General features: G+C 42.9%; 1 protein-coding gene across 1 annotated transcript in view; it reads right to left on the bottom strand.

Moving 5' to 3' along the window:
* Nucleotides 1-14,250: 14,250 nt before the first annotated feature.
* SELENOF (selenoprotein F) overlaps nucleotides 14,251-20,405 on the bottom strand; it is a 22,095-nt gene continuing 15,940 nt past the window's right edge. The window contains exons 3-5 of the mRNA XM_018555908.1: nucleotides 17,416-17,479; nucleotides 15,345-15,394; nucleotides 14,251-14,468 (exon numbers count right to left, since the gene is read on the bottom strand). Of these exons, the coding sequence (XP_018411410.1) occupies nucleotides 14,337-14,468; nucleotides 15,345-15,394; nucleotides 17,416-17,479 (246 nt within the window). The 3' untranslated portion in view covers nucleotides 14,251-14,336. The remainder of the gene's footprint in view (nucleotides 14,469-15,344; nucleotides 15,395-17,415; nucleotides 17,480-20,405) is intronic.

Here is a 20,405-nt window from a genome sequence, read left to right as displayed (position 1 = left end):
ACATTTTGGATGGATTAGGGAAGGATTAGAACTCCGGCCAGGTTTTGCTGCCATGGAACGCTCCTTTGGAGAGATTACTTCACTTCCTGTTTATTAAAAGGGATGTCTCCAGGACAGGAAGTGAGTGGAAATCTCTGACAGCAACACAGCTCTTCTGCTGCCTCTTCCCAATACAGACATACTTTATGTTAAGATTCATGACAAAAGAAAGGGGCCCTATCCAGTGGTGTCACAAGGGGGAACAGGACACCATTGGAGGGGGTGACACCAAAATGACTGACAGTCATTTTGGTGTCACCCCCTCTGAAAAGACAGGCACTTGGTCATGGACTGAGACAGTTTCGGGAGAGAGGAGGGGACCCGGCGGCATACCTTATCCCGCTGGGTGACTGTCCCCTCCTCTCTCTGCCGGCATCCATCACCAAGATGGCCGCCGGCATGGTATCAATAAGATCGCCGCGCATGCGTGATGACGTCTCAACGGGTGACAACTGCCCTCGGGACGCCCCTGGTGCCATCAAGTTTCTATAGGGCCCCATGATATATATTTACGCCCCCAACTGCATCTAAATAGATGGTAGTGGTAGAATGATGGATATGTGGCCTTGTGTGGTGTGCTTTTAAGCATCAATGACATACCCGGCCAATATTAGATTTGAGAGGTTTGTCATTTAAAAATGACACATATTGATCGCTTATGATTTAGATCTATTTTTGAATTGTGATTCTAATTACTTTCATATGTGTTTATATTGTTTATTTTATGTTTCTAGTCCTGATGAAGGGGGTCTGTGTTTGCCCCAGAAACATGTTGGAACTTTATTACTTTGATTCTTACCAATAAAAACACCTTTGGATTCTCTCTTTGGTGGTGGCTCCATTGTGTTTTATTTGACTTCTCCAGGGCCCCCTCTTGCCCACTGTGGGGTTCCTTGTAGGTAGAAGTACAGCCAATACTATGCAAATTGAGCCCCACAAAGTAACCCATATTATTATTATACAGGATTTATATAGCGCCAACAGTTTGAGCAGCGCTTTACAATATAAAGAAGACATTACAATCACAATACAATTCAAGACAAGGTGGTAAGGAGGGCCCGGCCCCTGAGGGCTTACAATCTATGAGTGAGGGTGAAGTGATACATGAGGAGGTAGCTGTGTGGGGTCTCTAGAGAAGTCCTGGAGGCGAGCATGGGAGGATACAAGGGAGCTAGAGAGCAGGAGGACTTGGGAGGAGCGTAGGGGACGGTTAGGGTGATACTTTGAGACAAGGTATACAACCATGGGAGGTTTATATAGCTCCTCTCACTGAGAATTACGCAGAATCATGCAGTGTGTAATCATTGTGATTGCAGGTATCTGTTACTGCAGAGCCGGTCTTGTACGCCAGTGTTTTTAAACGCAAGGAAGAGTGGGTGGATTTATCAAAACTGGAGCAGCTGTGCATGGCAACCAATCAGCATCCACCTTTCATTTTCAAAGCTTAACTTAACAGACTGGAGAGAAGCTGATTGGTTGCCATAGGCAACTGCTCCAGATTTTGTCTGCTCCAGTTTTGATAAATCCCCCCAAGTCTGGCGTACAAGACCGGCTCTTCAGTAACAGAAGCTTGAATCACAATGATTGCACACTGTATGATTCTGCATAACTGTATTCATCTGCTACGGTGAAGTGATCTCCTCAGTGATAGAGATGCTACGGTGAAGTGATCTCCTCCGTGCTAGAGATCCGTTGTGGGTGATACTGCAATGAAAACATAAATCAGATGTTCTTCTGTGCCTTGTTGTACTGTATATTATTATTAACATGCGCAGTTCAGCATTATAAGCAGCAGATGGCAGCAAAATCTTCTCCCACAGCTGTGCTCAGAGTGCTTTGGTTGATTTTGTAGCTCTCCGTCATTACTGACCTAAATGTGTATATACTGATTAAAACTATTAAATATTATTTAGCGTGACCTGACATTTGTTTCAAGGGACGATTACACCAAAGGCAAAAATCTAGTTGCGCATTTATTTTGCTGGATAAAGATGATGAATGTCTTAGAAAACCCAAAGCATGAGAAATGTTAAATGCTCTGTAATTTAGGAGATGGATCGGCACTAATAAAATATAGACAATTGAATCTAGCAAATGCTATATCCAGACCAGCTGAGAGTATTCTCTCCTAAACAGGATAATGTGATAATAATTTGCCTTCATAGAAACTGACGGAAAAACCACATGAAGAACGAATTACCCGGGTCTGATTTTTCTACCACTAGGTTCGGCTCCTGTAGCAGGAAGCTAAATTGTTGACATTATCCTTTGTTGTGTCTACAGGACAGCAATGTAGCCATTGCAGCCAAAGCAAAGTTTGATCCAATTGCATCCCTCTTGTTATGGGGGGGTGAGCTAGCAGGCAATATGGGGGGTCACTCCACCTCTTTTTTTTATGCAGCCAATGTTGTATCTCCTCCTAATTCTGTACAACAATCAAACTTTCCGTGGTACGCACGGCCCATCAGCTATTCTCTGACACTGGGGCTGAACCCACCCATGTCGACATTAATAGCTCATTCTTTTGCTGGCAATGAACTTACTTCTCCTTTTTTCTGCTCTCGCAGAAACAAAGTTGCTGGAACATTCATGTCTTGGAAGATTGGTAACTATCTTGAATGTTTTCCACTTGTGAATAAATCTTCCTCACTGATGGACGTTAAATTGTTTGGAAATTGCCTTATAATCCTTCCCAGATTGCTGGGAAGCAACAATTGCTTCTCTAAGGACATTGCTGATGTCTTTCCTCCTTGGCATTGTGTTAACACACACCTGAATGCTCCAGGCCAGTAAACGTCTAAATCTTTGGCTTTTCATAAAAGTGGTTACACTTGCCGATCTAGCAATCGAGGGCATTTGATTCAGCAGAACCTGGCTGCTACTTAGCCTCCTAAATTACATGAAAGCGGTAAGGGTGTACATAGTTTTTCACACATTGCAGAGTGTTATTTCTTCCCAGATCAGTACCTCCTTCACAGGGGTTGTCAGTCTCCGCCAATACTCACATTAAGTGGCAATCCAACACTGGAATCTGGCAGAGGCCAACCACTCATCCTACTCCTAGATAAAAGAGAGATACCACCATTCTTCAGCCATGTAGCAAGATCTAAATCAACATTAGCCCCTTTGGTAAGATGGCGAGTCACACATGGCTCCATGAGTTTGAAGGCTTTACTTGGCTGACTTCTTTCCAACATGAACCAGGATCTACATTCAAACTCCAACAAAACTAGTTGCCCCCCAGCCACTTTCCTGCCCATTTCAATGCCTGCTCCCTTCCAGGGCAGCAACACTCCCCCAAAGGCAAGCCCAAGTCTGAGAGTCACATTTTTATGGGTGAAACAGTCCACGTTTCCAAAGAATGCCTTGTCAGCAAAGACGGTGCAGCCTTATCTCTATGTAATAAAGATCTGTTCTTACATGGAGTTCTTCTTTAAGTGTACACAAGATTACCGTATTTTTCTGTGTATAAGACGCTACTTTTTCATAAAAATGTTTACCTAAAAATAGAGGTGCGTCTTATACACGGGGGCCACGGTTTCGAAACTGCTGAAAGTGCTGATACCACTGCAAACTAGCTTCACGAGTGAAACTTCGGATTGCAGAGACAAGATAACAGTTCTCCTCCAATCATAAATCTTTTGTACCTGACGTCAGCAGTTGCTGGGGAGAGCGTGTAGACAGTGCCCAGAGCGGTAACAGCAACAGCATTCTGTGACCATAAAAATTTCAGAAAATGAAAAAAAAAAACAGCCTGTAAAGCGGCTGGCTTTCTCTGCAAAATTTAAACTGGATGTAATCACTTATGCAAAAGAGCATGGAAATAGAGCTGCAGAGAGACAATTTGGACCTCCTCCCACTGAGTGTATGATCAGACAGTGGAGAAAACAGGAAGAGCAACTCCTTAAGATGCCCAAAAAGAAGAAGGCCTTGAGAGGAAAACCAGCAAAATGGCCAAACTTGGAGCAGAGGCTTAAGACTTGGATTTCTTACCAGAAACCAGTGATGCAACAGAGGCTGAATAAAGTGATTGGCTCAGAGGTAAGTGTGATGCATAATATCATTTAAAATATTGATTTCTGAATTTTGGGTAAGAAAAGTTGGGGGCGTCTTATAGACGGAAAAATACGGTAGTACAAAACTGATGGTGCCTGGGGCACTTTGTAATACATTCTAGCAACAGAAACGAGAGGCTCCAATGCTACCGCTCCTGAAAATTCTTGTCACCGGGTTTTCCTTCTGATCTGGTTTCAAAACATTGAGTAATGAACTAGGAGCAAGTATGCGAATAAGGACTTCTGACTTTACCCTAACTTGTGCCGGTCGACTGGCTCAGAAAATACTAAAGATAGGTTAGAATAATAGGCATCTAGCATTTCCAGAAAGAATGGACTGTCACTGCACCTTCAACCATGAACAAAATAAGTCCTGCTCTGTTTTTTAAAACACTGCCCACCACAACACATGGACCAATTGATTCCGTGTGGTGCACCATAGCCAGGGGCGTATTGACGGTCGGCCGGCAGTACACACGTCCAACTGATAAATGGAAAATAATTGTTAGAAGGGTGGCAAAATAATTTCAAACATTTATCAGTAGGACCTTTTATGTGTCTAAACATTATTAGAATACAAATAAGCCTGTGTTCATAACTTTTGGGGTGACATAATGGCTCCTAGTAACCGTAGGCCACTTACAGTGTAGCTCCATAAAACCTCTCCCAAGTTAATGGCATGCATTGCAAGAATTTCAGAAAGCTTGAAGGTGAGTATTTATAAAACATTAGATTCACAGCACATTATGGCCACTAAATGCAGAGGAGGAGCTTAGAAAATTCCTGTGCTCATTGGCTCCATCTAATGGCCATAATGCACAATGAACCTAAAACTTAGACATTTGCAGTGCAAACAGCTTTTATAAATAGACCCTGCAGTATCTGTGAAGTTAAAAGGATAGTAAATATACTAGTGCAAACTTTAGGCCAGCCATTCTCAATAACGGCTCCTCCACAGGTTGGCAGGGGTTCCTTTAACAATGGCTACTGGACCACCTGATGGTGCATAATTAAGGGTTCTAACAGCACTAGCACTTGGCAGATCTTTTTAGCTGTGGGAAGGGTTGGCATTCTTCCCACTGACCCCTAATGAATAATTTTAAACAGGGGTTCCCTGAGGACTGGAAATTATTTTGAAGGTTTCTTTGGGTAAAATGGTTGAGAAATGCAGCTTTAGTCCTTCTTAAACCAGTTTTTTTAAAATGTAAAAGGATCTAAATACATGATTTCTGACTTTCTTTCAGCAGTCACGTGACTTATGTTTCACCATCACCAGGGAGCATGGAGCTCCCTGGTGATGGTGCGTTAAATTACTCCCCACCTGGCTTTCTGATTGGTCAGGAAGCCGGGCAGCAAGTCATTACCCCCTCCACCTTCCGGTTTGGCCAGGAAGCCAGCTCCATGCTTCCTCATCACCTGGTGATGAGGGAGCATGGAGACAGCTTCCGAGCTAATCAGGAAGCTAGGTGGAGAGTCATTACACGCCACCCAGCTTCCTTATATGGGACTTCCGGTATCGGTATTGGCAAGTACCGAAAACAATGTTGGTACTCTTACTCAAAAAAGCATTATCGGTGCATCCCTAATTGCAGAGATTTTCTACTTGCTGTGATGTGATGCATTCCATCCTGAGTGCCAAGTGGGAGGGTCTGCCTCCTATAATCACATGATCAGTTCCAGTATCACTATGAGGCAGGGGCGGACTGACCATTCGGTCCGTCGGGCACTGCCCGAGGGCCCGCGGCCTTCAGGGGGCCCGTCACGGGCGCAGCATAAGGTGGGGTCGCTGGGGTGGGGTCCCTCCAACTGTGGAGGGAGCCGAGAATAAAAAAAAAAGCCTGCAGGCACTGGAGGGCGCAACCATGATCCTCGGTCGGCTCTATCGATCGGGAAGTGAGCAGAAACATACAGCCGATCTGCTCACTTCTCGATCATTTCCCTGCAGAGGGTGGTGACTGTCAGTCCAATCGCCCACACCGGAACGCGTGGCACAACGGTGCGATTGCTTGCACTATTTTTTGCGATCACATTACTCCGTGGGCATCGGTGTGGCATGCGTTCCGATGCAAGTGATCGCACTGCAGGTTGGGAGGTGTGGCTGTGGTGCCATTGACTTGAATGCACCACCACACACTCTTCAACCCCGAATGCAGGGAGGCTGTAATTATGCAATCCACTGTGCTCCAGCAACAAACTTTGCTGGAACACACTGGATTTGGTGTGAACAAGGCCTTACACTCAGTTGAGGGCCCGTTCACGCTATCCAGTGCGTTCCCCACACAGTCCCACGGGTTGAACACACTGGATCATATAAACAAACGCTCCCTGCGTTCTGGGGTGGGAGGGGGGTGTGGGGATTCCATTCATGTCAATGGCACTGCAAACTGGAACGTGTGGTACCACAATGCACTGGGGGGGTTTGTAAAAACTGGTGCAGCTGTGCATGGGAACCAATCAGCTTCTCTCCTCAGTTCAACATTTGAAAATGATTGAGAGGTGCCGATTGGTTGCCAGGCACGGCTGCTCCAGTTTGATAAATTCCCCTCACTGTGTTCTAGTGCAGTGCAATCACAAAGAAATAGTGCATGCCTGATTTTTTGCGATCACACCGCACACATGTTCCAGTGTGGGTGGGAGGCATGTCTGCAGCGCTATTGACATGAATGGAGCCACCATGCCCCCTCCCACCCCAGAATGAGCCTTTATGCGATCCATTACGCTCATCCCGTGAGACTGTGCGATGAACGCACTGGATAGTGTGAATGGGCCCTGAGTGATAAACACACCTTCATAAGGTTGTTCTGGACACTGTTCTGCCATACCTGCCTGATAGTGACCCTATCAGGCAGGGTGCTCGCAGTGACTGCGGATGGCGCCGCAAATATCAGCAATTGTGTAGAGATGTCACCAGCACACCAAAATCCTTCTTAGGATAAGCAAATGTTCATTTATTGAAGTTCCTTGTCATATAAAATACTGTTGTTTATATGACAAGGAACTTCAATAAATGAACATTTGCTTATCCTAAGAAGGATTTTGGTGTGCTGGTGACATCTCTACACAATCTCTAATCGGGCGGCTGCTCACTCCCAATTAGAGCCTCGGGAGGCCCCAGCGGGCGGCCCTCTAACATGCCTGATTAGAGGGCTGTGCCTGCCTGATCTGTGACACAAGAATGTTTATACAGGTGGGACTTGTGGGAGGGGCTTGTATATGGGCGGAGCACCAGGGGGCCCCATAACCATGTATTGCCCGGGGGCCCCATGTGTTGTCAGTCCGCCCCTGCTATGAGGAACACATTCAGTTCCTATTTCAGACACTGGCTCAGAGATGTATGCATTATTCACCACTGCCCCTTTCCATTTGTTATGGTTGGTTAGCTATATAGCAAGGAAATATTACATTACCACATTGGCAGTTTTGACATACCAATAAACATGTCCTTCACATCATCAGTGACTGTATTAAGAACACTAAAAGCTCTCTGGCATCCTGATTTTTATCTCTTGCTGACTTGACATGAAGGGCCTGTCCATTACAGAACCAGATAAATTATTTGTAAAATGACCTGAAAGCATTTCACAACATAAAAAAAAAATCACCGCCACATGCTGTGATTTCTCGCTATTATTTCATCTTCAGTCATAGAAGTATTCAAATCTTGACAAAGCTCCAGGAAATGATACGTACTTGTAAAGCCTGACAACCTGGAGATTTAATTAAAATCCAAGATGACTTCATAGAGAATGTACGCTGTACTATACCAAGAAGTCTTAAGAAAGCAGACAGTGACCTTTTTATAATGTAGATCAGCCGAACGTTTTACAGGGAAAACACAAATTATGTTTATGTGCAACAGTCTTCTTCAATATTTTTTCCCAGTTTTTTGTGGTAAAATTAGGTACCTCGGCTTATATTCGGGACGGCTTATACTCGAGTATATACGGTAAATCTTGTGCTCTAGGATTGTGGCCAACATCTCACAAGAGGATAATCACAGACAGCCATTTGTGGAAGTGATTGATTCTTACAGGCAAGGAGATATGCGCATAGAAGAGCACCAATTATTGAAAATCACCACCCACTGACACAACTAACAAGCACATTCCATCATGCAATATTTTACAAAAAATCCATTGGACAATACCCTTTCAACATGGTTGTCCCCTGGCTCTAGGAAGCATAGGTCTCTTGAATATATGGATTGGAAGATATTAAATATATAAAACCTAGAAGCAGTGCACCACCATGCATGTAAATGCTTTAATCATACAAATATAAAAACCCAATGACCCAGAAGTTCTCCCCCACAAAAAAATCCCCCAAAAAACTTGCAGCCTTCTCATACATTAAATGTCCAACACTGAGGAATCATATTCCATATTTGGATCAGTACCACAAGGGAAGGGATAAGGGAGTGTTGCTAGAAAAATCCAATAATGACCACACACACACACACACACACACACACACACACACACTAATGTGACCGAAGAAACGTTGAGTGGCCAGCAAAAGTCCTGGAAGTGCTGCAGGGACTAATGAAGAAAGAACAACCTACATGTCCACACATGTAACATGGACATTGTGTCACTGGAACTGCATATCCCTTGCATTTTTTTTTTCTTGGGTATGGATTATTGGATTTAGTTATTTTGTACTACACTATATTGCCAAAAGTATTGGGACACCCCTCCAAATCATTGGATTCAGGTGTTCCAATCACCTCCATGGCCACAGGTGTATAAAATCTAGCACCAAGGCTTGCAGACACTTCTACAAACATTTGTGAAAGAATGGGTCGCTCTCAGCTCAGTGAATTCAAGCGTGGTACCGTGATAGGTTGCCACCTGTGCAATAAGTCCATCCGTGAAATTTCCTTGCTACTCAATAATCCATGGTCAACTGTTAGTGGTATTATAACAAAGTGGAAGCGACTGGGAACAACAGAAACTCAGTCATGAAGTGGTAGGCCACGTAAAATCACAGAGCGCGGTCAGCCCATGCTGAAGCACAGAAGTCACCGTCTGCAGAGTCAATAGCTACAGACCTCCAAACTTCATGTGGCCTTCAGATTGGCACAACAACAGTGCATAGAGAGCTTCATGGAATGGGTTTCCATGGCCGAGCAGCTGCATCCAAGCCTTACATCACCAAGTGTAATGCAAAGTGTCGGATGCAGTGGTGTAAAGCACGCCGCCACTGGACTCTAGAGAAGTGGAGACGTGTTCTCTGGAGTGACAAATCACGCTTCTCGGTCAGGCAATCCGATGGACGGGTCTGTGTTTGGTGGCTGCCTGTAGAACGGTACTTGCCTGACTGAATTGTGCCAAGTGTAAAGTTTGGTGGAGTGGGGATTATGGTGTGAGGCTGTTTTTCAGGGGTTGGGCTTGGCCCCTTAGGTGCAGTGAAGGGAACTCTTAAGGCATCAGCATACCAAGACATTTTGGACAATTTCATGCTCCCAACTTTGTGGGAAGTTTGGGGATGGCCCCTTCCTGTTCCAACATGACTGCGCACCAGTGCACAAAGCAAGGTCCATAAAACATGGATGAGCGAATTTGGGGTGGAGGAACTTGACTGACCTGCAGAGTCCTGACCTCAACCCGATAGAACCCCTTTGGGATGAATTAGAGCAGAGACTGCGAGCCAGGCCTTCTCATCCAACATCAGTACCTGACCTCACAAATGCGGTTCTGGAAAAATGGTCAAACATTCACATAGACACACTCCTAAACCTTGTGGGCGCCTTCACAGAAAAGTTGAAGCTGTTATAGCGGCAAAGGGTGGGCCAACTCAATATTGAACCCTATGGACCAAGACTGGGATGCCATTAAAGTTCATGTGAGTGTAAAGGCAGGCGAGAATTGTGTCCTTTCGTTTCCTTAGCAATGACTGATCGCTTCTGCGCCGGCGCTTTATAGTGATTAAAATCGGCATGTCTTTATGATCTTGCGGCTATCGTTTTATGAGTTTGTACCTAGGTCGCGATCATGTTGACCACTATGCAGCCACAGCATCGATCTGGATCCCAATTGCTGGTATGATTTTTCTATTCATTTATTTAAATTTGTAGTTGTTTTTTTTAAAACTCTTTTGACCTTTAAATATGGCTTATTTGCCGCCCCTATGACATCACTGAGGGTGTGTTTTTCAATCATTAATTAACTACATGGGGTATATGTGTGGTGTTTGATTGTTACCATATTGTGACATCTTTCTGCCTTGAGGAAGGGACCCTGCGCAGTCCCGAAACGTCGGTTTATTTGGATGTCTGTGACGCTTTCTGTCCAACAAAAGGGACATATTTATCTTTACTACTGAGTGCTGGTGATTTCCTGACTATGTTAAACGGGACATTCTTTCTCCTTGCTACTACATACTGTATGATTGCACAGGACCCTTAACTATAACATCACAGGTGGTAGAGACCAACACACTCTAAGGTGGCCATACACCTTACGATTAGCGCACGATTATTAGTACATAACACGGGTGTTTGCTTACCACTGCTCTACTAAATCTGGTGGTTACTATTTTCATGTGCATATGTCATAGTATTAGTTCGTTGGTATACTCTCTACAGGAGAAAGATCTTACCGATACTCGATAGGTTAAAGGGAAGTACCATCCAAAAGTGAAAACTCAATTATGGATTTTGGCTTATAGGCACCCCTCCCCACCCAATAAAAAAACAAACAAACAAAAAAAAAACCCCACCACATCCAACGATACAAGAAACATACATTTGTAGACTTAAGATTCTAAGTTATGTATTCCGTTCATAACTCTTAAAAAATGCTATAAGACAATAGTATAAAGAAAAGCACTTAGTTGCCCATCCAGAATGTTTTTAGAAGAGCAAAAGGTTACAGAACAAGCGCTATCCCCAGGGGCGCCTCGAGGCTGGGTATCACCCAGGGCGGAGACCGGGTGACACCAAAATGACTGTCAGTCATTTTGGTGTCATCCCTCCAATGGTGGAGCCCGGGTGCGGGCCGCACCCCCCTTGTGACACCATTGGCTATCCCCCATTAAATGGTCATTCACCGTGGACAGAGTTTGCATAGGTGCTGGCAGAATAAATCAACCAGTCACTTCTCAGATCTCATTGTTATCTGACAAAGTTTCATTTACCTTGCTGGAAGTTTACATTTTTTTTTTTACATAGAATGCAACAGGAAAAATAAGACCCCAGTGATCTGTAGATGAGCCAGGATCTTCAAATGAAAGGCCACAACACTGGAATCTGATGGGTTATTATGGTCAGCTAGCAAAAATCTCCTGTTTTGGGTAAGTTAGTATTTGCCACCATAAATGTAACTTGCCGTTCAATTCCCCGTGGAAGACAACAGACAGTGGCAGGGTATGTACAATATACAGAAGTGTGGACTATATAGCGTACAACTGAATGTATTAAGTGGAATAAAAAATATACAGTACATTGCATTAGTGGAGCGCAGAGCAGTATGAAATGTATAGAATAAATAGATGGTTGTACAGAATGAAACAGTGCCATGGTGGATCTTTGGCAAGTGCTCACTGGCTTGTGTAATGGAGTTCCAGACCAAAAGGGCACCTGAAAAATACTCGTGTGTCAATGTTCAGAGGTGACTAGTAAAGAGAAGAGGAAAAGGTCATGTGCGGAGTGAAGCTTAGGAGCAGTATATAGCGTACAAAGGTGGCGGGTATGAGGAATTTTAAGCTATATTAAGGGATAGATAAGAAAAGCAGAAGAATTCAGGACCCATTGGAGTGTGGCCAGTGGGCGATACAGCTTCCCAACATCAACCTATTATTTTTTGTGAGGACGTCCCTTAAACATAAAGCACATATGAAATGTGTGTCAGTTCCTGACCTAAAAACATAAAAGGAAAAAGGCATTTATTTTTGTTGTATTTTTTTTATTTAAACTTCTTTCTTTAACAGATCAATTCAGTCGGCTCCTATTCAAAGCTGTAGACGGAGACACATCGGGGCACATTGCACAGGACATCAGACATCCACAAGCCTTCTGAAGGTTTTCTGTGTAGTCTTCACTAAAGTGCATGACCTTGATGTGCCATATCTATTACAGTGAATGGAGCCCTTTCATTATCACAAAACAACACATCCATTCAGCATCTAGCATTGGCGAGATGCTGCAAATAAAAACTAGAAAATATGCGGAAATACAAAATGTGTATGAAATTAAAAAAAGGGGCACCCACGGACATGATGGCATCCATCAAAGATACAGGCTATAGCTTGTGCCAGTGATACCAACATTCATTAGCATTTTCTAATCTCTGATAAGCAACTAAAGCCATACAAATTGAAATGTGACCCTCTGACATTCAATGAATGCCACCTTGTCCCCTATAAAGGTCAAAGTTCATTGCACTTTTTATCATTGGAAAGGTCAGTAAGAAAGCATTGTTATAATCTCAGTGACTCAGACTCCTAGGCGGTTTGGAAATGCCTCAGACTGGCCCAGTAAAGTCATGCCTGTGGTTGTCACAGATTTACTAGTCATTTGGTCAGAGGTTTTTCTAATAAACAAAAAAAAAAAATCATTTGTTAAGAGGTTTTTCAAAAAAAAAAAAAAAAAAAAAAAGGAGAGAGCTGCATGCTTGGATTTGACATATTCCACACATCTCATAAGTGTAGTATATAGAAAAGTGCCGACAGGCAGGCTCATTATGGCAGAAAAGACAGTCTGCCCCGTCATAGATCCTCCTACCCTGCTTGTCAGCACAGGTTTTTTTCTTTCTGTCCCCTCCTGAGCCACGCATGTGCACACAGGCTCAGCAGGATTCTTGCCAAGAATTAGTAAGACTCCTGCGCATGCGTGGGATTTACCTTATCTGGCCTTGGCCACTCACGTGGCTGAAGATCTGGAACCCAGAAGAGGACCGGCATAAGGATGGAAGTGCTGGCAAGGGAGGAAATCACTGACATCGCAGAGCTGGAGGCATGGCATTGGTAGGGGAGTCTTCCATAATGTGCCAATATGCTGTGCAGACGAGCACATTATGTCCAACTGGGCTTTTTTTGTATTATTTTCTCCTTTGCTTCAGCTTTAACCATATGCAACCTAAATGTTTGTGCAGAAGAATAATAATCATCATCATTATCATCACAATTGTATTGGAAACTCAGCATTTGGTGGGACTTGGTCTGCTAAAGCATAGGTTATGTTTTACACACATCCTGAATGATCCTCTAGAGAGACAAGGAGAGCTGTATACTCTCTCCCACCCTCCCATCAGTCTAGTTACTAACATTTTTCTCATGTATCTTAATACACTACAGCACAATCATGTGGATCATACCGATAACCTATAGGAAAAACCATAGAGGTAAGTGGCCCTGTAAACTTTAGTTATTATTCAGGATTTATATAGCACCCACAGTTTGCGCAGCGCTTTACAATATAAAGACATTACAATAGAATGCAAGAAACTATGGTAAGGAGGGCCCTAAGGGGTTACAATCCAAAAAGACCATGTCCCACCAAAAGCTTACGTTTCATTGCTTGTGGAAATTACAGGAAAAAAAAATTCAGGTAAATTTCCATTAAACTTAAGCAAAGAGCTGCCCTCTTGGAGAGAAGCTAGAAGCCAAACCTTTCCAGATGCTGTCAGACTATAGAGTGCTCGGCCTGGTGTCAAAGAGAATCACTAATCTCCAAACTAAGATGAGATAACCAATTTGTTTCTGCAGACTGTTCACATAACTGTATGAACTGTGCTTAAAGACGTCCCTTCAATAGAAAAATAGAAAGTAATCAGACACGTCATTCATATGGTGAGAATTGTATATGAATAGTAATCAATATAGAAACACGCAGAGTTCTGCCCATTTATAATAGAAATACTAACTATCCCTAAAATATACATTCCCTCCTCACATATATTAAACAGATAGAATATGGCTAACTTCAGTCTGCCCTAGCTCGGCATCTATAAGAAAAGGCATTGGTGTGTGTGTGTGTGTGTGTGTGTGTGTGTGTGTGTGTGTGCAGAGCTGTGTGTGTGTGTGTGTGTGTGTGTGTGTGTGTGTGTGTGTGTGTTCAGAGCCAATAGTGGCATCATAACCAACCCCAAACCACAATATGCAGACAGACTTTTCCTTCAAATGGTTTTTCAAATATAAAATTAAAAAATGGTGAAGAATTTTTTTTTCGGGACAATCTGCAGGCTGCTTTGAATCTGTAAAAGGGAGTTTGCATTGCACAGAAAAGATGATATGTTTGACAGATTATAAACGGTGCAATTTTTCACTGAGGAATTCTTCTACACTGTCTGTGTTCCATTTGGTGATGCTGAGTTCTTCAGAGATGTTCCCATGGTCATCCAGCAGCTTCAGTACAGGATCAGCGCCACGCACATACTGTGTACAGAAAAACAATTTTATATAACAAGATTAGCAGAGTTCCAATGGCTAAAACAAGACTGGTTTCTACATTCTAACTCAATCATATTATTACAATGTCATTAAATAATTGTATGCAGATTGAAAAGTAGAAAAATCAATTCGCCAATGCTGCCAGTTCAGCAAATACTTATGTTTAAAGCCCACCTCCAGCATTTTTGTTCCCCTACTTTATATTTTAAGTCCCTACATTTGGCCTGTGTTGATAGGCTTTTGTTCGTTTTAAGTGGGGTCTGCATTCCAATTCACATCTATGGAGATACAAAACCTGCTTGAAGAGGGCCAAATGCAGATCATAACGTAAACTGCAATCTGTCCATGACCTCTGAATCATCTCACAAGCATCTCAACTGAGGTAATTGACACCGAAGCCCTTACTCTGGTTGTCCTCCATTTGGGTCCTTATCTCATGTAATGATGTATGAGCACCACTTTGTCCAGTAATGCTGGAAGCCTAGGCTGGCGTGATGATATGCTCTCAGGGGGTAGGTCCATTATGGCTGGATGGCATGGAAGAAAAGCAGTGCTGGATCATAGAGTGGCGAGTCTGAGGAACAGCACTGAAGAGTAGGAAAATGTTGCAGCAACTGTTGGGAAAACTCAGACTACAAAACAAAGTATTAAAAGTCGGTATACCACACGGCAACTGTGCCAATCCCTTATCAGGGTGGATGCACAATAAGTGTAAACTTGCCTGTATGGTTGCAGAGTTACTATCCACTTTACAAACTAGTTCTCGGACAGTCGGTACACCATACAAATGTAGAAATCCTAAGGCAAGAATCTCTACATTAACTTCAAATTAAACAAACAGTACCAGAAAATTAGACCTACCTTGATTTGCAGACCCTTGAATAGCTTGGGCTTATCACTCCTGACAAAAGCTGGAAAACACAACCAAACAATTAAAATACAGAAAGAGGAGGAGTCTTAAAGAGCATGTGGAAAGGTGGTGAAATAAAAAACAAAAACATGAGTACATATCTGCAATACAAGGACATTTCACCGTGTTTTCTCTCTTTAAAGAATCTCTAATCTCCAATAACAGAAAACTACCTGTTGATCTGCCAGAAATGCACTCTTAAGCCCTTTTGTGGGCTGACAACACAAAGGTTTTTTGTGGCCCGAGTTGTCAGCATTGATCAGTGTATTTAACTGAACTTCTCAACCACTCCCACACTCCGATATCTACTACATAAGGGCTAATCATTCTTACGTTCATGATAAAAACCAGGAAGGCTCTTGGAGATAACACGAGAAGTGTGCAGAAAACCCAGGAACATGATAAACATTTCTGGCAAGTTCTTTTGCACAAATCAGACATTACAATAATGCCTTCAGTTGCATTTTAAGCAGACCACATGGAACAAAGAAGAGTTCATTGTTGGGGTTTATATACATTCAATGTACAGCAGACATTTCCGACCTTATGAGAGCCCTGCTGCTGGCTGCAGAATGTCAGCAAGAGTGCTACCACTCCCCAAATGCCCGCTGCAAACCACAATCAGACTTTTTTTTTATATACTAGTAGACAAAACAATGTCCACAGCCATTTTGTCAGATAGATGTAGCAATCCTAATCAGATTCAATCAGGGCTTAGTCGTAGAGGTCTACTTGCTGCCCATAAGGAGAATGTAGTAGTGCTCATTAGAGTAACTTGGCTCCCCAAGATTTTAGAAAGGTGATCCAAGCATAAGTCTTAGTGTGCCTATTCTCCTCAGGGCCCCCCTCCCGCAGCAATGGGACATACTTGCCTAAAATGCACTCTATCGTTGTAACCTGCCCACAATCTCTTCTCACACATACACAGCACAGTATTTTCCATTTTCATATCTACTAAGTGTTCTGCAGAGACAAATCACTCACTGTCTAGTGACCAAATCCCATTACCAACTTGAGTTTCTGCAGTGATCCCTCCTCCTAAGCAGCATTTTTGGAAATGGTAACTAGAGCAGCGGGATCACATGACTTGATCTTAAAAGATGAATTGATTGCATGTTTAATTTTTTTTTCAGGTACCTTGACTTTAGTTGGCTTCTGCCTAAATGGTTTACATGGCTCTAAGATGGACTTTGGAATGTGAGCCATTATCACTATGAACTGTTCTATGTAACCTTCAAATGTATGCAGATACTTCTACTAAGAGGAATACAGCTCTAGAAATACTTTCCTACCGACTACAAATCTAAAAAGTTGTGATAAAGCATAATGTTCCCCCACAATGCACTATAAAGCTCGTGGCCTAGATGTATCTAAAAGCTAAGAGGTGGGTTATTTTTTACGCGTGAAAAAGGCTTTAAAGATGACGGATTGAACGGCACAACTCAAACGTGATCATCTAAAGAACACAAGAACAGCTGAGACGTCCCTTCTGCTTCATCTAAAAAGCAGAGAACATAATTCAAATGGGAGCCGGCAGATGCAATAGTCATACAAGAGCGCTCTGTGCCAAGGTTTACTCGCAGTAAATTACACATCTCCAATATTTACAATATGGAAATCAACAAATCGAGCCCTTTAATCCTGCAGTGGAGGGGTCCGTAAGCATAATGGGATGCAGGAGGGTGAGGAGCATTGACAGCTCATTGTTAAATGCACCAGGCTTTTGTGACTGGAAAATGCGGCATGCTCACCCACAAGATTAAGGAAAGCCTGGTCCCTGATAAATTCCACATCTTAATAATCCCTTTTTTTGCTGCCAGGCAACAGGCAGACAAAAATATGAGTTATGGATACTGCACATTGGCATTTCTGTAAAATATTAACTTGGCTTTTTCTGCTGAGGATACTAAATCCAAATGTACCTCATCAGGCAAAAATTTACTACCCAACAATAAAAACAGCAAGAAGCCTGGCTGGAAACAAAGTAGAATGTGCAGGTATATAAATATGTTTTACGCTTACCCTGGACTTGAGGGAACCTCCCCAATTTTCATCCGCAGACCTCTAGAATAGCTCCTGCATACATCTGCAAAGTGATACAAAGTGTTTGTTTAACAAGTAGAAACATCACATTTTAGTTACCAGCCGCATAAAATAACCTACAAAGAAATCTGCACAACCAAATAGGCAGCGTAGTGGCTTAAGGTGACACTAAACTCAGGAGTTAAAGGAGAACTATGGGGTAAGTGTTTTTCCCCATAGTTCTCCTAAGGGTCACGGGAGAACTGAACATACTAGCGTCCTCCCGTGACCCAAAGCTGAGTATATCGCGAGTTACAGCTTGCGTTATACTGGAGACCGCTGCAGCCGGGACGGATCCCGACATTACTGCCGAGATCTACCCAGCTGCGCGAGCGACAGCTGGCTCTGCCTATCTAGAGGAGAGGGGGAGAAGATTGAGACGTGAGCCAGCGACGGTATGTGTTCGCTCACTTCCTGATCTATTGAGCTGACGTGCGACAGTCTCATTGTCACACGTCGGCTCGAACTATGAGGTTCAGTGAAAATCACTCACCTCATAGTTCTTTAAATCTTAATACATTCAAGAACCTCAACTCAAAAATGTATCTTATTTGTACCGCTCCAAGATCATTCCTGTGATGGAGTACGATCTCAATACAAATTGGTAAACTAAACATGAGATTGTAGTCCATCACAGGAGTGATATTTGAGCGGTGACTACTTTACAACACACACCGGGACCATAGGGAACAAAAGTAGCCATGCTCCAGAAGGACAGTGTCAGCTGTAGATCCTCAAATCATCTCTGAATTGGTGCCAAGTGATATACAAATAAGATACATTTTTGTTAAATTTAAAACATTTAAGTGCATTAACTATTAACTCCAGAGCCTAGTGTCACTTTAACGCCTGGCACGCTTGTGTTGCAGAGCTCATTCTACTTCAACATAACCTTTCTGACTTCTGCTAGATATGCACGGATGAGGTGGTTAGGTCACAGATAGACAAATTATAATGGGATTCAGAAGCCAGTCTGCCCAATCAACGAGCCAGCAGAATTTATTTTAGGAGCCAGCTCCATTGATAACTAGAGAATACCTCTAAAGTTAGGCACCAGCTGTAATTTTTAAGCAGCATGGACTACCTGGCTCCTGGGAATGGCTTTATGACAACTTTCACTAACCTCTTGCCAAATATCAGGAAATCACTTGACAATTAAAGGTAACACCTAAACCGTTGCTGCATTTCCTGCCCACATACACTTCTTAAGTCACATAACCGGATATGCCAGTTCTACCCTGGCACTGAAGAAACTCTCTCCAAACACTTTCCTTTCCAAAGTGCTGCTGGAGCCCACAGAAAGAGATCCAATACCATGTTAAATAAACAGGATCCCTCTAGAGCTGGCAAACTGTAGCCAAGAAAGCATATACAATGAAAATTTAACTCCAGCACAGCACATCTCATGTTTTGAAAGCCGCTTTAACCCCTTGGGTAAATTGAAGATGGAAAAAATAGGGCAATCCAATTTTAGAAAGATGCATTCGGCATTACGACACATCCTCTGTGCTTGGTCCGGGTTAAAAGGCCAAAACACTTCATTTCTATTTCAACAAGTCATCACTGTCTAAATGCGTTTTGGGACACGGATGCTACAAGGAAACTCAAAAGAATTAGACATTCTGCACATGAAGATTCCTGGTCATGGGATTTGTGAACATAATCAAGTGTACTTGTGTCTTAACAAGAAAGGATGACATTCATGGAGCCAACAGCTGTGCTTTGCAGTTCCAAAATGGAATGAGGTTCAATCACGCTGAATTAAAATGGATCTATAAAATAAAATGTTTGCTAGCTTGAACTAGCAGCACAATACCACACGATTGATTTATAGTGGGTGCTATTACCATGTGAAAGAACATGAAAGAAAAGTGTGTTCTATATATTTTCAAGTCATTCCAAATTTGAGAGGGGAAAAAAAAAAGGACAGTAAAATAATTAAACTATGTGCTTGCTGAAAAAAAAGGAAATAATTACTCGGATAGACAGACCAGCATCATGAAAGGAAGAGCCTACCATAAGCCGCCAATATCCTGCTGAATAATTCCCTGCGCTGGCATTCATGAGACTGCTGGGGATCCACAGCTATGGTGGGCAAAATCTTCTGTGCCAACCAGATTTCATATCAGGGAGGCCACCATAGAACAAGGAGGTTCCTTAACCACTTGAAGTCCGCAGTGTTAAACCCCCTTCCCATCCAGGCCATTTTTCAGTGTTCAGCGCTGCAGTACTTTGACTGACATTTATTCCATCATGCAGCGCTGTACTGAAATACATGTTATACCATTTTTTAGGGACAGATAGAGCTTTCTTTTGGTGGTATTTAATCACCACTGGGGGTTTTATTTTTTACTATATTAAAAGGAAAAATTACCGAAATAAAAAAAACAAAAACCTGTTTCCCCTATATTAAAATGATAAAACATTTATTACCCAATTTTTTGGTAAAATATAAAAGACGGGGTCACATCAGGTAAAAAGACAAACATGTTAAGCCTTAAAATTGCATGCGCGCAAGAAACCTCAAAAAACGATAATAACCAAAATTGGCCATAGGCGACGCTTTAAAAGCTTTTAATCGCTCATCAGTTTAGTGCAGGGGTGTGGAATTCCTATCGCCCGATGCCCAGGACATGCAGTTTCGGGCGAGTAGTTTTTTTAATACATTTAGCCCCGGCTGCGGACAAGCAGAGCTAAATGTATATTGTGGAGCCGCCGCTCGTTTTCATAAAAGTGATCTAATGAGATCACTTGTATGAAGCTAGAATCGGCGATCCTGTTCGCCCCCCGCCGTGGTTTTCGGGGGTCCCCGTCACCACAGCACCAGAGCTCACCATAGAGCCCGCAGATCAGACGAAGAACTTCTGTTCTTCGTCTGATCTGTGCCATCACTGAGACCGTGGCGCTGTAATCACAGCGCCACCTGTCTC

The sequence above is a fragment of the Nanorana parkeri genome, unplaced genomic scaffold (assembly GCF_000935625.1).
Source record: "Nanorana parkeri isolate BGI_ZX_2015 unplaced genomic scaffold, ASM93562v1 scaffold217, whole genome shotgun sequence".
NCBI classification, from domain to species: domain Eukaryota; kingdom Metazoa; phylum Chordata; class Amphibia; order Anura; family Dicroglossidae; genus Nanorana; species Nanorana parkeri.
The sequence above is the reverse complement of the archived record's forward strand: the minus strand, read 5'-3'. Positions and strand labels throughout refer to the sequence as shown.